A 21,752-nucleotide genomic window follows, 5' to 3' on the forward strand; every position below is an offset into this window, starting at 1 on the left:
AGTGGACAAATGCTCCAGCTTTCTGATACTGCATGACCTCTGACGACATCTAGTACTGCAGAATTTATCAGGACACTAATAATTATTCAATCCGTCACTCCATTTACTAATTACAAGAAAACGTCTAATGTGTTTTTCTGTAACTTTTCTGCCACATGTAATGGGGGTGATAGAGTGGTATTAAACAGATTTCCTTCTCTTTCACACGAAGATCTTATTTAAAATGCATTATTACTATTATTAATTATATTATGCTTATTAGTTTATTACCATTTCAAATGCCTTGTATGTATAGACTTTATTGCTTCACTCTCACCCAAGAACCAGACTTTCACTTTTTAATTATGAAAATCCATCATGTATTATTACATTAAGAACTCTGTTAATCTATATTAGTGAAATTATTCTAAATAATAAAATTTTATCATTTACATATATTTAGCATTCAAAAGTCTTGGTTGGCCCTTTTTTTTTTTTAAATCCTATGTTCATTAAGGTTGCATTTATTTGATCAAACATACAGTAAAAATACTAATATATATATATATTATATATATATATATATATATATAATATATATATTATAATTTTACTACTAGCAATTACATCAGTCTTTAGTGTTACATAGAAAAAGGCATCCCCTTACTGAATAAAATAAAAAAGCCACCAAAACCTATTTAAACTTATTTTCTAAACATATTCACAGAAAATACCACTGTCACAGAATCAAAGTTTTCAAAGTTGCAATAACACCCAAATATTGAATATGTGAATATATATGAATCTTTATTAAAAAGCAGCAACAATGTTGAAAAGCGTTTTTTTCCATGCCATTTCATGGTGATTATATATTGTTGGCAACAGCAGAACATTTGTATATTAAAAAAAAAAAGAACCGTAGACAATCACTGCAGCAACCCTCATCCTATTTAAAGAGCACTCTCAGCAAACAAGGTCTAGAAAAAGTTCTCAAACTAGCCTCTTATACCTGTTTAAGGAATCATAGTACTTGTCAGTACCCATCTGATTTCTCCATGGTGCATCCCGTCTGTGAGAGTAAAGAGACTAACAGGTCAACAGCGTGGATCTTCTAAATGCACTGATTCCAACTCAGGTCAAAGGAAAAGTATTTCTATTTCAGTGTAGCCCTACTGAAAAGTGCTTGAACCATTTGTATAACTGTATACTGTATGTAAACGCCTAAAAGAATGGCATATACTAAGCAAAAAAGAATAAGCAAATCCTTCCAAAAATGCTGAACGGCTCTGGTACACACTGATCTGATGAGAAGCAACAGCACTGTGCTTTAGTGATGTCAAGCACGGGACCCGACTGCCTGCATTCTGCATGCGATTGTGAGGGGCCCCCCGGCCGCAAGCATGTGATGCAAAGCAGTCGAAGCAACAAAAATACAAATTAGCTTTGAGAAAAACGGGACCTGCCGAACACCTGGATCCCAAAAGCTGGACATTTCCTTTAAAAGGTGGAGGTATAATGCACACACTGATTCAGCTCATCAAAAGCAATGACATGCCAATTATTACCTTCCAATGACTGGTGATTTGCTACCATTCATGGTGTTTGTCCTCTCCCAAGGCTTTCTGGGCATATCTGTAGAAAAAAAAAAGAGCAATGAATATTACATTTTATGATATTTGCAATCTTTTATTTCACATAAAAGCTATGGGTTTTGTCATTGGTTTATCACTTATCATTAGTTTTATCATTGGTTTTAAGCACTTCCCGCTTACCTGGTGTGCTACAGGCTGACACTTTTGGAGTTATGGTAGCCTCAATGTCATCCTGATTGAAAAAAATAAAAAGATAATCTGAAAATCAGTCACATAGGGGATGATCATTGCAATAAATTACATTAGGAGTAGTCTCTGTGTACAGATTTATTAAAAGACTGCATACAGCTGAAAGAAACACTATTAACTCACAGCTTTCTGCTCAGGCTCTGGTGATGATCCCTTCTCAGCAATTCTTCTCCTGTATCAAAACAATGGTACATTCTTAAATTTCATTACGTTAATTGATTTGACAACATTCTGATACTTTATCTCCAAAGCTTTTTATTAGTAAGCAAGAGTTAGGCCCTGCTTCTATCACTGCAACCATTCTGGTTCACCTCCTGGCCAGCAGGGCGCTCATCTCCTCCATCAGACCTCCTCCTCCAGGTAAAGGACCATTTCCACGGGACGCCTCAGGCTTAGCACCACCAGAACTCACCGCTGATCCTGCGGCTGGAGCCAGGGGCTCATCACTCTACAGTGACACATAGGATTGGGTATTAAACATGTTTTTATAATGTATAGTAAAACATAAATCTTTTTCTTTCAGCTTTAGTGCACTCCAAGACATTTATTTACAGGGACTTTTTTTATTTTATTTATTTTTTTTGTTTTGTTTTACATTTTGAGATCAATTATTACAATTGCCTTATTAAATATATCTGTGGTGGCTTACGTCAAATACATAAACCAATCACCTCAAGTAATTAGAATACTAGGTTGTTAGTAACACATTTTTGGCATTTCATATTCATCGTGAAAACCATAATAGATATAGTTTAATTATGAAGGGCCATTTTTTCCTCCTTATTTTGAGCTTGGAGGGGCATTTTTGTTTATTTTATGATACGATATATTACTTCATTGTCAAACTGGTATGAAGTTTTTCTTGTATGACAATATCTATGTTTGCAAACAATCAACATCCATCCTTTAAACAACATCAAACATCCATCTGCACAAAAATAAGACGCATTACACATTACCTTCTCTTAAACACTACATTGCACCCACTACACTTATACATTTACACCATATTCACAATACTCTTTCAGTGGAATTTTTGCTGTTAATTTCCAATCCTTGTACTGTGTTAAGATGCTTCAGGTGAATTTCAATGCAAATGAGGTCCTTCGTCTCTTACCCTTGGCACTTTCTTCAGCTTGGCTCCAGCAAGGGCAGCTGCGAGCCCAGACAGGCCCTTGTTCTCGTCTGTGGTGGGCGAGGGGGTGAACAGACCCGAGGGCAAAGGTGGGGCCGGGGTGGAGGTGGTGCTGGCGGTGGGGCCTGGCCTGAGGGTGGAGGCGGTGGGCCGGGGAGGGGTGGACCTGTTGGGGTAAGCGTGGGGGCAGAGGTGGTGGGGAGGAGGAGGGGACCAGGGGTGGCGGAGGTCCAGCAGTGGTGGGAGTCACAGTGGAACCGGGAGGGAGAGGTGGTGGGGGTGGAGGGTCGGGATCCCTGTACTGAATCTGCAGTGATGAATAAAAAAAAAGATCATGAAAGTTATAACATGTCATGAGCAGTTCTGAATCCGCAACCATGACTATTTTGCTTTATGAAATTGATCACGACACTCAGAGTAAGCTAATGGATGTCAATATAATATAAAATATACATTTTTTTAATAATTTTTTTTCTCATCTTTGTACATTAAATTAAAAAAAATAAATTACTGAAATTTTCAACAGTAGAGTAATATAATATCAATCCATCAATACTACTACTATTTAAAATAAATAACAAAAAACAACAAATGACATACAAAGCTCATTCATAATAGTGAATGAAGACAGATGACATTACAACATGATGTAAACATACTGAACACTTGTCAAAAGTTGATGATCATTATTCCACAAGGAAGAAACTGATGATTTATCATAATAAGAAACAAATGTGTACATAAGTTTAACAAAATCCAGAGATAATTGTGGTAATTGTTTTATAACGGTTTAAAATGTTTTGATATTGCATCACTTTGTATTATGAGGCAAAAATCTTTAGAGTTTAGGAAGGTATCAGATTGACATTTGGCTTTTTTTTGGATAAACAGCTGAAGTTTTCCAAGTCGATATGACATGCATGCCTGTCAAACGCGCTCAAGTTAATCATATTAGTGTGTAGAATTTAGCTCGGCGTCAAGCTGCATCATGCATATGAAGTGTGAAGCCTAAAACCTCTTCTATAAATAATGCAGAGGAAGAGTTGATCTTGTTTCTTCATTGCTGCTGACCTGACCTCATATGAAAAGCTCTGCTTACTGTATTCAGTATGCAACATAAAATCTAGTAAAGGAGAAAAAATGTAATCGAATTCATCTTCATTTTGCTTCTTTTTAAAATAAGGATGTTTCATGAAACAAATGTGCGAATGTGACGAATAACCAAAAAGGATGTGGGATCATGTAAAGCTCACTGTGCAACGACAGTTAACTTGTACATGTTAACGTCTACAACTGCTTTACCATAAACCAAGAATCAGAATGAGATGGTTGTTATAAACTGCAGAAAAACACCAATGAGAATTAAAGTGATGATATCGCAGCTTGGCAAGACTCAAATCAAAGTTTCACGAGAGAGTGGAGATGTGTTTTCATGCCATGCCATTTCACACAGTTACGGGCCACACAAACGAGCATCCATCAAACCGATGAACCAGTACAACCTAACAGACAAAACAAAACATTCCTAAGGACTTTAATATTGAGCCAAAAAAGCAATAGCCAATTGCAGCCCAAAAAAAAAAAGCAACCCAGCTCAACATGGCAGGCCCCCTCCTTGAACCCCCGAGTAGCGGGTTAGTGGAGGCTGAGCGACACAGAAGAGGCCTTACCCGGCTGGCTGGGGAAGTCAGCAGGCTGAGTGGGCGGCTCTGGAGCAGAGGAGCAGGAGTCTCCCAACCCAGAGTTTACAGAGTGCTCAGCAGAGGCAGGGAAGGCTGTGGAAGGAGAAGGGAGAACAGCAGGCAGGGGTGAGGGACAAGACACAAGGGGAGCGATGGGCAAGGTGGGCGAGGGGGAATACAGGGGCGGCGGAGGGGGTGGCGTCGGGGGCGAAGAGAACGGCTGACCCGAGACGGGTGACGAGGTGTGGAAATGAAGCGAGGTGGGCGGCCCATTGGGTGCTGAGATGGGCGAGGGGGGTTTCTGGGAGAGCGGACTAGGGGCCGGGATCGCAATCATCGGGCGAGGACCCGTGGCCTTTCCTGGAGGGCTGCTGATCATGACCGGAGGCGAGGGCGGTAGGGGTGTGAAGTTGTTAGCTGACCAGACTACGGATTTTGAGGCCGGTGCTGGAGGAGGAGCCGGGGCGGGGCGGCGGTGTGGGCCGGGCGGGTTGTCTTCGGGGTACGGTGGCGTAATGAGGTAAGACCGGGTGGAAGGCGGAGCCAAGCGACGTGGCGAATCGGGACGCAGAGTGGCGCAGGGGCGGGGTCGGAGGAGTGGCTGTGGAGGGCAATGGCGTTGGTGGTGGGTAGCTGGGTGTGGAAGGAGACACGGGTGTGGAGGAGGTGGTCTTGTTGTATTCGGGAGGCGGAGGAGTGTAGAGGGTGCTTTCAAATGCTGCACACAACCGGAGGACAGGGCGGGATGGGACGGGAGGAAGCGGCAACCGTGCAAAGGGAAAGAACACAAGACAAAGAGAGAAAAGGGGAAGGAGACAGAAGAGAGAAAGGGGGCAAATGAAGCAAGAAAACCAGCAGAAGACCTACAAGTCCATCATATGTACTTATTTCTGTCTATGAACAGGGAACACACTGGAATTAGTACAATCGGTTAGCTGTTGACAACATCATGAACCGGAAAAGATGGACCAGTTTTAACACATGTGGGCAGAATGTTACACAAACATCTAGTTTAGCATGTAGTACTTTCAGGAGAGCGCCAAAGGGTTACTGTAAAACCTGGATGCACGTCATGTAAGGTTAGTGTCTTAACATCCTCACACACCTGCTACAGGCTAGTCATCCACTTTTGGCATGCCAAAACAATTCTAATGAAAGCCTGCACTTCTTTGCACTTTCTACGGTCAAATATCACCTTACGTTATGAACGGGACAATGAATTTATTACCCAGTAATTATACATTTCTGCCGAAACATCATTGGTGAGACATAACATATGTTTATAAACTTAACTAAATGTAGGTTATTCCTGTGATGACAAATCTGCATATTATTCAGTAATCATTACTCTAGACTTCAGTGTCTTCACATGATCCTTTAGAAATCATTCTAACATGTTGATTTCTATCGCTGGATTCTCTGATGAATAGTTTAAAAGAACAGCATTTCATTGCATTAGATTTTTTTGTGACATTTACTGCCAGTACTGACCAACTGAATAAAAAAATATATATTATATAAAAAAAAAAAACCCCTCTACTTTTCAACAGTAGTGTGCATAAAACAATTACAGAACAATACAGTTGTTATTGAAGGCCAGGCTTAAAGTGCAAGTATTTCGTTTTATACTGTATATATGTAACACATTCAAGGGTGTTTATATTTGAAATGCATGTAAATTCATGTTTTGCTTTATGGTGAGATTGCACTGTAAGAGTCGATGCCTGCCATATGCTGGCCAAATTTTTATGCTCTAGTGATCCTCATAAGCAGCCTGCAGACACAGCTGCCCTCCTGCTGCGTGAAGCCCACCACGCCCCCCTGAGCACACTTCAAAATACACGTCAACACATAGGCAAACACAAATTATCATGCACTACATTCAGGTCATCTCCTTATTAACGCTTTCCTATTATTCACGCCGGCTTCATGACTTAAGTACTGCTGATTTCTGTTTATTCCTCGTTTTAAATTATAACGCATCCTATCTGCACCTTGCTTTCTTCCATTTCACTTTTCCCCTCTGCCTTTCCGCGCTATTAGCTTTGACAAGCAGGCCACGTGACCCGTGATGTAGCGGAGTATGTTCACCAAAGTGACTTAATGAAATTCTTCCACTCCTAAAGCACAGGCGGTCACATGGCAAGACCTTTTGGCTGTGCTCCAGAGAGACTAATCCAAATGTATTAAATCATCTTGAGACATACATAATGCTTTTAATACTAATGAGTTTATTTATATAGCATGAGGATTATTAAATGTACTACTCTGAGGTGAATGGTTAGCTGATATCTGTGACCATAAATATCCATTTACACCAAAACCAAATGCCTGAAAATGTTCTACTAGTGCTTCAATTCTTACCCAAAAGCAAAATTCTCCAAGACATGACTCAGAAACGTCACCGAGCCAAGACGAGATCCACTAAAAATACAACTGCCATGCAGACGTCTTTCCAGACAGAGAACTCAATCCGTCGTCAATTCAACACTCAGAATAAAACATTAAGAGCACCAGCCAGTCAGTACAGCAGTGAGAAATGCATCGGCTGCAGACTAGCTGTACAATTATTTGTCTAAAAAGAGTGTACGACACTCAACCATTTGATCAGGAGAATTTGGAAGTACGAAGACGTCGCTGTTCTAATCTAACGCAAGGTAAAAAGACGGTCATGATTTGCAATTCACTGCCAATGAAAAAAAGCTTTAAATAAAGTCTCCTTCACAAAATCCGACTGCCAATATACTAACGTGTAACAGGAGCAGTTGTGTTAGTAATTTAGATTGAACATTCCTGAGCAATCGATTCTGCATTTAAAGGGTTTCTGACATCCCCGTATTACATCACACACGGACGATGCTAAACCGTTCAAAATCTTTAACACTTGAAATGACAATCATGGCATTCGAAGCCTGGGGCCTGACCTCTCACACGTTACACGTTTCATAAACATCCCCCATCTCGAGAAGAAAAGCGTCTATTTTTGGCGCATAATTCTGAGCAATATATACAGTCTGAATTGATGAACTCGTGTATACATACTGTATATAGGAACAACTTTATAACAGGCCCTTTAAGTCAATAGCAAATCAAAACTAACATTTTCTTACTAAAGGTTCCTGGTCTTATTGTGAACAATTTCTTATTCTAAAACAATCAAAAAAGTAAAAAAAATAAAAAACACGCTCTACTGTTCTATTGTGGATATCTGAGAAATTTACAAAAGAAAAAGAGGTTACAGCAACATTTGTGTTGACAGTTGCTAAAGATCCCTAGCCTTTTTCACCCGTCACCCAAATTCTTGTTTTTTTTTGGCAGGTTACCCATAATCCTAGTGGGCTGTACACAGGATAGCATGAGGGAAACGTGGTTAGTGTGTGCAGCTCTCCCTGAGTTTCGTCATCTTTCAAGCTGTTGATTCAGACTCTTCCAACATACTGACAGATGGACACGTCAGGAGAAGATCACCTATTGATATATTAAGACGCGAGGAGGTGCTGACCCTTCCTTCATAAAAACAATAGCTTTGCACAGAACTAAAGGCCAAATACAGACAATTTTTTTTAACAGCAAAAACTACAAAAAGAAATATCCGTACCAGAGTTGCACAACAGTGGATGTTATTAATTACATTTTAGACAATTTCTTTCCTGAATTTTTAATGGTTATCATATGCTTTAATTGATTGCTTTAAAGGGAACAACTCTAGTTTACAAAATATTTAACAATTTTACAGCTGTTTCTGGAACGCCGCTTTCTTATAATAGAGATCCTACTTTATTCAAACAGCCATGGCATAGAAATAAGCAATAACCTTATTATTGGTGCATCCCTAGTCCGAACGAGAATTTTTTTTTTAAATGAACTGGAACACTGTAAGAAATGATTTCTAACAGATAATAACAGCATTTCACAGGCATCTGCATGCTAAGCATAGTATACAACAGAATAAAAAGCACTTGTATTGTTAGTTTGTGTTAAAACCTCAATATTTTTTTTGACTCCAGCCCAACTCGTCTACATCTTATCTGTCAGTCCTATCTCTGAAAAGACGTTGGAGAAAATAAAGATGCTCACCGGCGTTGGAGATGCGTCTCCCTCTCTCCCAGTCCATCTGCTCTCTGTCCAGCTGCTCTTGGTGCTCCCTTTCTTGCTTCTCTCTCTCGGCACGCTCTCTCTCCATCAGCTCCCGCTCGGCGCGCTCCCGTTCCTGGCGTTCTCGCTCCAGCTGCTCCTGCTCTTGACGCTCACGCTCCAGGCGCTCCTGACGTTCCTGCTCGGCACGTTCCCTGTCCAGTCGATCTCTCTCCTGACGCTCCCGATCTTGACGTTCCCTTTCGGCGCGTTCCCGTTCCAGCATCTCTCGTTCCTGGCGCTCTCGTTCTAGCCGTTCTCGCTCCAGTCGGTCCTTCTCTTGCTCCTTCTGACGCTGGAGCTCTTGCATCTGCCTGAGGACACATGACAGTAGGAAAGGAATGACCTACAATTTTTCATTTACCAGGTTAGATCAAAAACATATTTGCAACACCATCCCAGTATCAGATTCCAATTTGGTTTCAGTTATCTCGGTACAATACCATACAATACCATCTACCATTCAAAAGTTTGGATCAGCTTTCCATTCATCTAAGAATCCTTAATCAAATGTATCACTGTTTTCGAAACAAACTATTTTTAAAATGTATAATAAAAAAATATTTATTTATTAACAAATAAATATAGCATATTAATCATGTGACACTGAAAACTGGAATAATGGCTGATAAAAATTCAACTGTCGCCACAGGAATAAGTTACATTTAAAGATATATTTAAAAACTGTGCTTAAATTGTAATATCACAATATTACTGTTTTTACTAGATGTAATGCAATTAAGTAGTCATACTAAAGGTTGCCCTACTTTTTAATGGCTACTTAAATATATATATGGCTATATATATATATATATATATATATATATATATATATATATATATATATATATATATATATATATATATATATATATATATATATGTGTGTATATATATATATATATATATATATATATATATGTGTGTATATATATATATATATATATATATATATATATATATATGTGTGTGTGTATATATATATATATATATATATATATATATATGTGTATATATATATATATATATATATATATATATATATATATATATATATATATATATATATATATATATATATATATATATATATATATATATATATATATATATATATATATATATATATATGTGTGTGTGTATATATATATAAATATACATATATATATATATATATATATATATATATATATATATAGTACATAACAACATCATACACTAGAGGGCAGCACACTCTAATGGGTAACTAGAGGTGTGAGAAGCGCCAACTTCAGCATTCAGACTAGCTCGCCTGCAGATGTTCTGCTAAGTAAGGGTTTATGAAAGATTTGCTTGTCAGTCCTCTTGTGCTTAATCAGCATCCAGCACATCCTCATGCCCAGAATTCCAGTGTGTAATTACATTAGAGAGCCAGAGACATTTAGACTGTGGACAGCGGGGACAGTAAACGAAGAAAAATGGGCTGTTTGCAGCTCTGGCGCTGAAGCAGGACAGATGGACCTAACTCGAAGAAGAGGGGCTGAACAAATTGGACAGCATTCATGAATGAAAGCAAATTAAATGCAAAGAGCCTAACAATATAAAGTATCATTATGTAAGGTTCATCTTCCAGGCTTAACATTTGACTTTAAAGATTCAAACCTGTTGTTCCAAACATGCTATAATAACTAATAAAAATGTATAATAAAATAAATTTGAGCTGACCGATGATTAATCGCATCCATACACAAATAAATAAAATACACATTCTAACATTTTTCTTAAATGTATACATGCATGTGTGTGTACATAAATACACATAGTACACGCATATTATGTAAACATTTGGAGGTAACCACGATTAATCTTTTGACAGCATTAAAATAAATGTGTTTCTTTAATAAAAAAACCCTAATAATAATCACACATACATAAAGTATGATGTAACTATTGCCAAAAGTTGTGGAAATTTAAGCAAACAATGAGACATTTTAGGAGGCAATCTAGTCTTTTAAAGTAGACTTTTTGTCCATTTATATAACACTTGAGGTTTAACAGTTTAATCTGTCTCCCGCTGTGTTTGTGAAAAGAGACAGCTGTCATGGGAAAACTGGATAGATGATAAGACACATCAGAGTCTCATCATCAGGGTTTGCATTAAAACAGGTGATCCTGCTCTTTCCATCTGGCTAATAATTTCCCACACATCCTTTTGTATGAATGGGTGTACATGATGTCATTTCCTGGGACCTTGCCAGACACACCTTCCACTCAGCACGACATCATCATGAGAATACTAGTTTAGATGCAGTAACATCATGCCTCCACATGTTTTCAAAGAAGAGAACAAGATGGGAAACCATAGCTCAGTCTAAGACCACTACAGAAGAGCCTAAAGCTCCAACGGATGCAGTCACACCTGAATTGATCAAGTCACACCTGCTGTCTCATCAGTTCTGTCATTCAAATTAAGTCTAAGACCAAAGATACAAAAGCATGTGCAAGACAGTATCTACAACTGCAAGGACATTCACATTAATATCACAATTAAAATAAGAGCGTAGCAAATGTTGTACTCTCAAACACTGCTTTAAATTAAATCGACCAATCACTGGAGGGGTTTGTAAAAATAAGGTAAAAATAAATTAAATGAAAGTGTTTTTTGATCATGCATGCATGTCAACCTGGGACTCCCAAAACCAAAATAGCATAATAGCGGCACTTTAATCCGGCTAAAGTCATAATCGAAGTAAACAAATTAAATGGAGACGTGGAGCATTCATATTTTAGTCGCTTTATCGAGGAGCAGTACAGTCATGCACACACCTTAATCAAACTATTACGGTTACCTAGAACTTTTTGCAGCATTTTGCAACAGGCAAAACACACGGCAGAGGTCAACTGTTTGAGGTCAAACCAAAAACGTGGTTTCAACAATGCCATCATTTTTTATTTTATTTGGCACATATTAACATGACATAGTTGACTGCACTTGAAGCTTTTGTAAAATTAAAAATTAAACCATAACCATAATGAAGAATAACTGTATGTTACGTTTAAAAATGTTGAGGGGACATCGGATTATAATATTGTCTTATTCAGAATATAGTATAAATATAGTAGAATTAGATTACTGATGCCCATGTAGTATGCAATTTTCTCATTGAAGTCCACTATATGGATAAATGAAAAAATTATGAATTAATTTATTTTCGACTGAAGAAAGACCTGAAAAGAGTAAAGTACAGTTGATTAAATGGTGAACGACAATTGTATTTCAAACCCATACTATTCTAACAACTGTCGCCTTCTGCTCTATCAGTCCATTTTCTAATGAATGTCTACTAAAGTCTTATGTATAAATTCAGTTTAAAACTACATGCACAAAACAGTGACACAAATGTAGTTTACCCTAAATGTTGAGAAGTACAGATCGTGGGTTAAACTAAGTCACTCTTCATTCTAAAAATTTACATGTGTAACATCAGTAAGCACACATACATTTGCTCATAGATAAATTAATATAAATGTAATGACTCATGTTAAAGATTCGGGTCATATTAGAGGTGACAGCTGAAGAATTCACAGTATCAGAGTTGAATAGCTTTCTGTTCATTTCCACTAATGTTATCACTTGACTGATGATCATTGATTCTAATGGAGTGTTCAGATATTGTGTTATACTGAACGCACATGAATGCCACTATTTCGAATGAGAAACTCTAACTTTCTTTAAGCCCACAGTTTCCGAGTTGATGGTGGACACAATCAATGGAGCATTTAATGACGAACTATGAAGCTATAGCTTTATCTGAAATGGATACAACAAATGTAGCTGGGTTAATTCCAAAGGAATAATTTTTTATAGATCTAACAGTGAAACCACAAGGGCCACTATATGTAGATCTTCCAAAAGGAGCTTCCATATGTTTGGTCTACTGCCCGAGTTCTCGATATCTGCTTAATTTAGTTGCCTTGTTTCAGAGTTGTTCTTGTACCTGGGCTCCCGGAGGATTGTATTCTGAGCCACTCCATTATGAAATGCTGTTGAGGCGTGGATTTCTGAGAGCGTGTCCCACTTCCCCCAAAATCCCTGCTGAGCCTGAGCCATGCTCTCAGAGATGTAATTAAAGAGCAGAGGAAGCCTCGTTCATGTCTGTGATAATATACTACCCCAAAAGACTGAGGCAGCCGTACAGGAGCCTTCCATAAGTCATCCCTGGATAGGGTTTAAGAACAAGCCCCCTATAGAGATGAGTGCCGACCGAACGCTTAGAAGAAACGGGGTCAAATGGATACGTGATATTAGAGGCCTATATTTAATTTCCATGACACATAGGGGTTAGGCGAGGTTAACTTTTCATGATGCAACTGCTGTGCAATCCCAGTGATCCTAAAGGGTGGAGAGGTCACAATATCTTCAAGGGCTTCTTGTTTTCGGAAACGGCTAAAATAAACTTAGAACAAACGATACTTTAAACCAAACTGGCATTTGACCAACAGGAAAAAGGTTTTATGGGATCAAATGTGTGTGCTCCTTGTTTCTTAAATAAGAACGACACCCCAGACCTGTTTGCGAGTGCAGTTCGCACCATTTCGGTTGAGAGCTTTATTTGTGCGTAATCCTATCGGACACATACGCATTCCCTGGCATAGCAGATCACAACATTCTGAAATAACAGAGCAAACACTTAAAATTAGAAGCGGGCCATGCTCTCTCAGGCGAGAGACTGTAAGGGGCCAAAAAACGGGGTTGAGGGGTTCAGCAAGCTGGGCCACTACACCAAGCGCTTACTTTAGGCCTTTTTCATTTTACATGTTCAAGCATCACCTCTTTTTAAACATGTCAGGAAAGCAAGCACTCTAGTCCTTCAACATGCCAACTGATTTATATAATTACCTCTTTCCACAAAACTCACGGCCACTTAAAAGGTACGATTTTGTTTCACTGGAATGACTTACTAAAGCATGACAGGCACTGTTCTCATATTTTAGAGCAGACCCAGAGAAGGGCCCACAGAGTGAGAAAGGCAAGTAATTTAAAACTATTTTAAATTTTAAAACAATGATCAAATAGATTGATTCCTCTATCAATTTGGAATTTGCTCTAGTTTATGGCAGTTCTACTGCAGTTTAGAGTATTTTTAATATTGGGGAAAACTACAAACCATGCAAAATTACAGCCCGCCCCAACACTCCCTTCTCGAGCATGGAAGGACTTAAAAGATGGGAAACATGCAGCAGATCCATTTATTGGCGTCTCCGTTCCTGACATCAGTTACCAAGGAAACAGTAGCTAAGGGAGTGTAGGCGGCTCACAGCCTGATTCAGAATGTCTTCCAACAACTTACTACAACAGATTCCAAAGGCAGTATGACTTCATTAGGTTTTAAAACAGTAGTACTACAGTAAAAAAAAAAAAATACAGGTTGATAAGATATAGAAAATCTGTATTGCATATAAAAATAATTACTTTGCTGCTTGTCAAGTTGTTAAATTACCATAGTGTTTTTTTCTAATTTTCTAGTTAAAAAAAAAATGAAAATCTTGAAGAAATTTACAGTTAGTTATCTAACCTGTCTTTTAATACAAGTGTGTTTTGTTTTATAGCACTAGCAGATTTTTTTCAAGTGTATCTACCTTTTTCCTAAAGAGACGTAACGCATTTCCGGTCTAGGCATGTTCCACCCAAAAAAACATTTAAAAATCAAATCATAGGAAAAATAATGCTACAAATAATCATTCTCCTTTTTAAATGAATGGGCTGTACATTTTCATTAATTTTCTATTTTCAGAACTTAGGAAAATAACATTACATTTATTAGTGACGTGATATCGCAAACAGTGTCTACAGAATGTCATATTTCAACCTACTGCATTATTTTCCTCCTGTATTCTTTGTATTCTACTGCAAGTAAATGAAAAAAGCATAATATACTGTACATCTGTGGTCCACACTGTCATTTTTTCCCCCCAAATCTTCATGTCTCTTTTCATGTTTTTTACACAGATGATGTAATTGTTACAAAATATAGCATTACATTACTATAATAATATTTAACATGTCCATTAGATTTAGGAGTTTTTCATGATATGCTGAAAGTAGTTTGTTAATCCTTTTAATAGCCTACCATTGAAGGGTGAGTGAAATAATGCCAATGTGTAAACATTTATGGTGTAAAAAGTTGTTCCCATAACTTGTACAAGGCATCATTTGGCATAAGAACAATGTGGATAATGTGGAAGAAAGCACTTGAAAACCCTTACTTTCGTTACTCTTACAACAAATGTTGCTTTAAGTAACTTGTTTTAAGGATTAAGTCTAACATCACTAATTAAACACTCGTCAAGTAGAAATCTATGTGAAGCTATGTATATATCATTCTCAAACTAGAACAGCCCAAAATGCTGTATGAAGATTAGTGGTGTAAACGAAAACCATAAGTAGTCCAAATTATCACTACCAATATTTGAGAAAACAGCTTGAAAATCTAAAAAATAATTATGTGCAGAAAAAACCAACACTGACTAAACAATGACAGACCATTGTGTGTAAGAGAGCAGAATGAGCACCATATTGAAGTCTTTTTGGCAAGTCCAACCTCCCTCTCTCCTGGAAAGGCTCAGCAATTTGGTTATATTGGCGGTGTCCAAGCTAAGCCATATGGTGCCTTTTTCAAGGCTTCCTCCAAAATATCGACAAATTTGGACCCAGCTCACTGATTTCTTCTTACAAAAGAAGGAAGAACATCTTTGAACAGAGAGGGCGGTACAGCACATCCCGAAGGAGCTCAGAAAGCAGGATGTGAGCTTTCTGTAGCTGAAGGGTCATTCATAAAGCGATGACAGACATCCGGATAAGGCTGCTGAGCGATCCGGCGCATTATTGTGCTGAAGTGTGAAGAAGTGTCTATGATTATGACAATCGGCTTTAAATGATGCTATCAGTCTGCTAATGAGGTGGTGGCTCTTTTCTCTCCCTGCTAGCAGGAAATGGTTGGGGGGGGGTGTTCTTTTGTGTCTCCACCTGACAGATGTGCTGAAAGCCGGCAGAGCAGCAAACCTGTATCAACGTCCCGCTGACTATTTTTATCCCCCCATTATGCCACTTCATGTCTTTTTAATCAAATACTAATACAGGATATTTTTGGCTCACAGAACATGAGTCGACCCACATGTCACTGCGGTCCTGCTGGAGTTTGAACAGGCTGTAGTAAAACACGAAAGTGAAAAAGTACAACCTATATTTTGTATATAACCCACAGGAATCCAATCCGTGATGTCCTGGTGATGGGATTCATGGGCAAATATTTATTTTTCTCAGCAGGAAAGTAATACAAACGTAGCATGTCTCAGTACAGGGGATGGCCTAAAGGGGTATAAATGCACCACAGGATCATTTCTGAGGTCGTTCGAGAGCTTTTTGTCATTATTTCATCGTGAGGTTTACAGAAATGCTTGAGTCTCTAATTCAAAGCATGTGTGTGCTAAAACTCTCCACAAAATTAAAAGACAAAAAAAAAGAACAATTCCGAACAACTGCTCGGGGAAGAAACATTCTGGGCCTCAAACATAGTGGTTGTTTTGAACAAGCAAATAAAAATGGACACAGACTCATACTAAAAGAATTTAAACGCAAAACCACAGAATTCTCTTGAAGTCTCTATTCTGAAATTATTCTGAAACTTCACTTTTCTGTCCCTTCTTCAATGTAATTGTTACTACAAGTATTAGGATATTATGCAACTCTAATTTCTTCAAAATCATGTGTCATTTTAAGGTGGTCTGCACTGGTCAAACTACCCATTAAGATAAATAGCACTCTGTGTTCAAAATAAAAGTCATGTTATGAATATAAAGTTGTGTCTGTTGCAGCAATGGCAACCATTCAGTCGGTGCATTATAAAAATAACTACAATTCCTAGTAGCACCTTCTATGCAAGCCTGTGACCTTTTTTTTTTTTTATTTTTTTTTTATTAGAAATCCACCAGAGCCCTGTGACCTGTCTTACAGCACTAATTCGTCTTCTGACAGTATGCAGATGCCCTGATAGCTGTTTAGAAACTGTCTGTGAGTAACCTGCCTCTCATTCCTTTCTTCATGCTCTCCTTCACAGCAGCATTGTATCAGGTTTGCATCACGAGATGACATCAGACACCAAGCATGCATCCAGTTCCATTGACTGCAATAGCTAAATATGGCTGTGAGCCGGCACGCCGTGGCCAGCCGGGTGGGCGGCAGCAGGCCAACTCTATTACACGCACTCAAAGACATTCTTTTAGAGAATATGAGCCCTTTACTTTCTGGCAGATCTTCCGCAGAAAGGGGAAAATATCCTTTTAAGGAACATTTCCACTATATGTACACTACAGCACCTGACTGACGAACACAAGATGTATGAACGTATGAATGACTGTTTCAAGGGAAAGTTCACTCCATTTAACCATGTCTGTCCCACAATATTTTAATAAACCCCAAAACACCGCCTTGATGCGACATGCACATGATTATAAAACATCAAGTGCACTGAAGCCGTGCACCCTCCTCAAGGGCTTCATTTTGCTGTGGAGCATATCTGTCTGGAGTGAAAAAGCCAGCCAAACAATGTTTGTTATGCAGGACGTGCGGCATCGCCCAACGCCGTCCTCGCCTGGCTCACAGCACGCAGGGAATACACCAATGGTTAATGTTTAACAGGCTGCAGGGGCTCTGCAGATAAAGCCTGTGAAGATTTGACATTTCTTCTATAGCAGAGAACTAGGACATGACCACTGCTGAGTCACCATCAAAAGACTGAGATCATATTCAGTATTCTACAGAGCATCCCAGACTCCCTTGGGTTCGTCTCATGGAATGATGCATCTCTGATGGAGAAACACTCACGCAACAGATCTGTAGAAGATCTTTCTCTGCTCTCCGTCAAGGCAAAGGGTAATAACGTTCATTGAGTAATTAACGACAACACTTTTATAAAACAGACCCTTTTCCCATTCTAAAATCTCAAATGTTACTATAAATTAACGTATGTGACAAATAAATCAAAGAAGACATATACACACACACGCACAAAATCAATATACTTTTTTTTTTTTTTTTTCTCCTCAGATTTCAGGTTTTTCAGATTTGTGAATTGCCATGCTCAACAAGACTTAAAATGACTATATCCACAATATAGCACCAACTCTTGGTAACATTTTAAGCCTTACCGCAGTGAAAAACCCAACGAAGATGCAAGAGTTGCATCAATGGCATTCTATTATTAAAGCAAAAAGTAGAAAGAAAACTCTGACAAGCAAGCAGTGAGCTTTGAGCGTATATTCCAGTCAAGCAGCCTCAACCTTGACTGCTTCTTCCTTTGGGAACTCATTGCAGAAAAGCTTTTCATTAACAAGACCAGGGTGAGTAACAGCCTCCTTCATCCTTTGAAGTCCAAAGAAATCTTGATAAAACACGCTCATGAAAAAGCGAATTCAAGGCTTCAAAGTGGTGATTTAACTGAACTTAGTCCAACAGACATTAACATTACATTGCTGCACTATCTGCGTTTGATTCTGCAGTGTGAGAGTTCACCTGGTTCATATTCTCACCATCACACATGCAGATGTCAGCTCGTAATCTATGAGTGCACGTGTTCTTGCAAGGGCTGGAAGTTTTTTGGATGTCATTTTCCCACTACAGCTAATTTTATACTAGGGCTGCAAATTGATTAACCGCGATTTACTGATTCATAATAAAAGTTTGTTACATACTATATTTGTGAGTACTGTGTATATTTATTATGTATACATTAACACACACTTATTAGACATCTTCTTGGAATACTCTATTCTGATTGGTCGGTGGCCACATTCCAAAGTTTGTTATTTCTATTTATAACAACTGGTAAAACTACTTACACAGGCTCATCCTGGTACTCTAAATCATCTTGACTGCTAGTAATAATACGTATCACTCTAAACACACGTAACCGCAAGTTAAAATGTATGTACAACAATAATTTCAACATGTACAGAAAAAAACGAAAGTTCAGCAGTGGACAGAAAATGACTTGACTGACCCCCCCGGTGCTTTGTGTCTACTTATTCACTTGTATGAGAAGTAGCCGTGTAATATGCGGGATAACGTACATCCAGCAGGTTGTTATAAACGGAATAAAGCCCTTCAGTTTTATACAACAGCCGATAAACCTGTCAGGCATTTATTCTGCGACAACAATCTGCTGGATGTACATTACCTCTTACATATATGTGACCCTGGACCACAAAACCTTAAGTCGATGGGGTATATTTGTAGCAATAGCCAAAAATACATTGTATTTTGAATTTTTTTCTTTATGCCAAAAATCATTAGAATATTGTGAATAAGATAAGATAATGTTACCAACCTTAAATATATGAAAATCAAATTTTTCATATGTATTGCTAAGAACCTAATTTGGACAAATTTAAAATAGATTTTCTCATTATTTGGATTTTTTTGTGCCCTCAGATTCCAGATATTCAAATGATTGTATCTCAGCCAAATACTGTCCTATCATAACAAACAATGAATCAATGGAAAGCATATTTATTCAGCCCAATATGATATATCTATAATCTAAACACTTATGAATTGGTCTTGTGGCCGATGGTGTCATAATATATATATATTTAAATATATACATTTGTATACGTATATATAATCTATATAATCTAAATACAAAGACTATATATATATATATATATATATATATATATATATATATATATATATATATATATATATATATATATATATATATCTCTAACATATTTTCTTTAATTATACAAATAAGTGTGTGTATTCATATATAAATAATAAATATACAGAATACACACATACAGAGTATGTAAACAAACTTATTTTGAATCAGTCAATTGTAATTCATTTTCTATTTTGTACCTAAAGAATTAAACTGAATTAATAAAAATCACAGTTCTGTTGGGATTTGGTGAAAACAAGTAAACAAAGAAACAAATAAATAACTTACCACGCCTGTAAAATATGAATATGCATATCATAACCCAAAGCCTTTTTCAATTTACTGTTACACATCAACCGCTGTTTATACAATTTACTGCAGTCAGTGTCTGTAACTTTGGTTTTTACCTTCTTTGCACCTCCAGCTCCTCTGGTGATGGGCCATTCTGCACCTGAGGGGTCTGTCTTGGCATCGGGGGACCTGTGAAAAAGAAGAGACAAAAAATAAAAAAAATAAATAAATCTGGAATGAGCATCAGTTTGAAACTTGGAAAGAACTTTGAAATCTGATCAATAATGTAAAGTATGCTGGATAAGCCCCAAAAGAGTAACAGAAGATATCAGAGAGAGAGAGAGAGAGAGAGAGAGAGAGAGAGAGAGAGAGAGAGAGAGAGAGAGAGAGAGAGAGAGAGAGAGAGAGAGAGAGAGATAGAGAGAGACAGAGAGAGATAGAGACAGAGACAGACAGAGACAGAGAGAGACAGAGACAGAGAGAGACAGAGAGAGAGAGAGAGAGAGAGAGAGAGAGAGAGAGAGAGAGAGAGAGAGAGAGAGGGAGAGAGAGGGAGAGAGAGAGAGACTGCAAGACACATCGATCAGGTCCGTTGGACAGCAAGAGTTAATTAAGACATTATATTTCAGGGAAAGGGGAAAAGATTATCTGTTAAAGGAACCAGCAGCAGTTCATATCACTGTGCATAAAAAAAGAAGTGCTAAGCACCAAAACTGTCAGTGAATTAAGTCACCTCACCTAAACAATATCTAACATTACAGCATAATGAAGGACAGAGCTTTGTTAGAAATGGAAGCATATGCATAAACATTATTAGAAACTGAATTATTATGAAAATATAAACGGAAGGAAGGAAGGCTGGCTGCATGAAATATATCATGCAGATGGAAAACCAAGCCTTGGTATTGTCTTATTTTAAAAGTAAAGAGCTTTTGCTGATAATCCACGCTGAATATGAGAGCAGAGGAAGGTTGAGAAGGTCTGAATGAAAGCTTAGACCGAACACAGGACAAGTCTTTGCCATGACACGCTTGACTAATCGATCAATGCAGCATTGTGCAGGTGAGAGAGGTCTGTTTACAGAGTCTGGAGGTAAGGCTCTCTCTGTAGCTCATTACCACACTACATATGCCCTCTGCCATTTCCTGTTTTTTTGCTACACACAGCAGGTCACCGCAGAAACAAGAGCTTTTTTATCCTTACACCTGTTTGACCTGTTCCTTTACTGCAGTTTCATCATTTTAGTGAAGGAAGGTAGTCCATATAGCAACATATAGACTAAATATTGACAGCACAGCAAAGGTTTGGTCCACAATGCAGATTTGAGACCATCTGCGCAAAAAAGGCTGATGTGTTTTCTATTTTTCTAAAATGGATTCCGCCAAAATAATAAAATGCAAGCAAGCTAAAACAAGAAAATATAACATTTCACATAAAACAATTTTTTTTAGGGTTTATGCTTTTTGCAAAATGTTAAGAAAATAACATTTAACAAAATATAAAACAAAGATAAATAATAACGTAACATACCACATTACGTATCATAAGCATAAAATAAAATGAAATTTCACACAAAAAAAAAACATTTAACATAACATAAAACCTTAAAGAAATGTAAAAACAAACATAAAAAACAACAACAAAAAAAAACTATATAAAATGTGAAGAACAACAAAACAAAACAACAGTTAACAAAACCTAAAATACAAAACGTAATAAAATAAAACAAGAAAACAACAATTAACAAAACATGACAACATAAAACAACATCTGTCCTGGAATAATAAGTGCCATCTTTTTTACATCAGCATGAAAGTTGCAGCAAAGTAGATCGTGGCATGCAATGCGCACCTAGTAGCAAAGCTGAACTCGACTTTAACCAGAAACAAATGTCTCGCAGAACACATTAATTGGATTAAACAAGTCTGAATGCACAATTCTCCCTACAGCGCAAGACTCCATGCAAAAATATGACATTAGAGCTGAGCCA

At 37.7% G+C, this 21,752-nt stretch overlaps 1 protein-coding gene across 1 annotated transcript in view; it reads right to left on the minus strand.

The window, feature by feature from the left end:
- enah (ENAH actin regulator) overlaps positions 1 to 21,752 on the minus strand; it is a 52,614-nt gene that overhangs the window by 4,424 nt on the left and 26,438 nt on the right. The window contains 11 exon segments of the mRNA XM_043219342.1: positions 1,545 to 1,611; positions 1,752 to 1,803; positions 1,944 to 1,992; positions 2,132 to 2,268; positions 2,938 to 3,056; positions 3,059 to 3,136; positions 3,139 to 3,251; positions 4,610 to 5,100; positions 5,102 to 5,355; positions 8,715 to 9,085; positions 19,879 to 19,951. Of these exon segments, the coding sequence (XP_043075277.1) occupies positions 1,545 to 1,611; positions 1,752 to 1,803; positions 1,944 to 1,992; positions 2,132 to 2,268; positions 2,938 to 3,056; positions 3,059 to 3,136; positions 3,139 to 3,251; positions 4,610 to 5,100; positions 5,102 to 5,355; positions 8,715 to 9,085; positions 19,879 to 19,951 (1,804 nt within the window).

Source organism: Puntigrus tetrazona, chromosome 20, assembly GCF_018831695.1.
Source record: "Puntigrus tetrazona isolate hp1 chromosome 20, ASM1883169v1, whole genome shotgun sequence".
Lineage (NCBI taxonomy): Eukaryota > Metazoa > Chordata > Actinopteri > Cypriniformes > Cyprinidae > Puntigrus > Puntigrus tetrazona.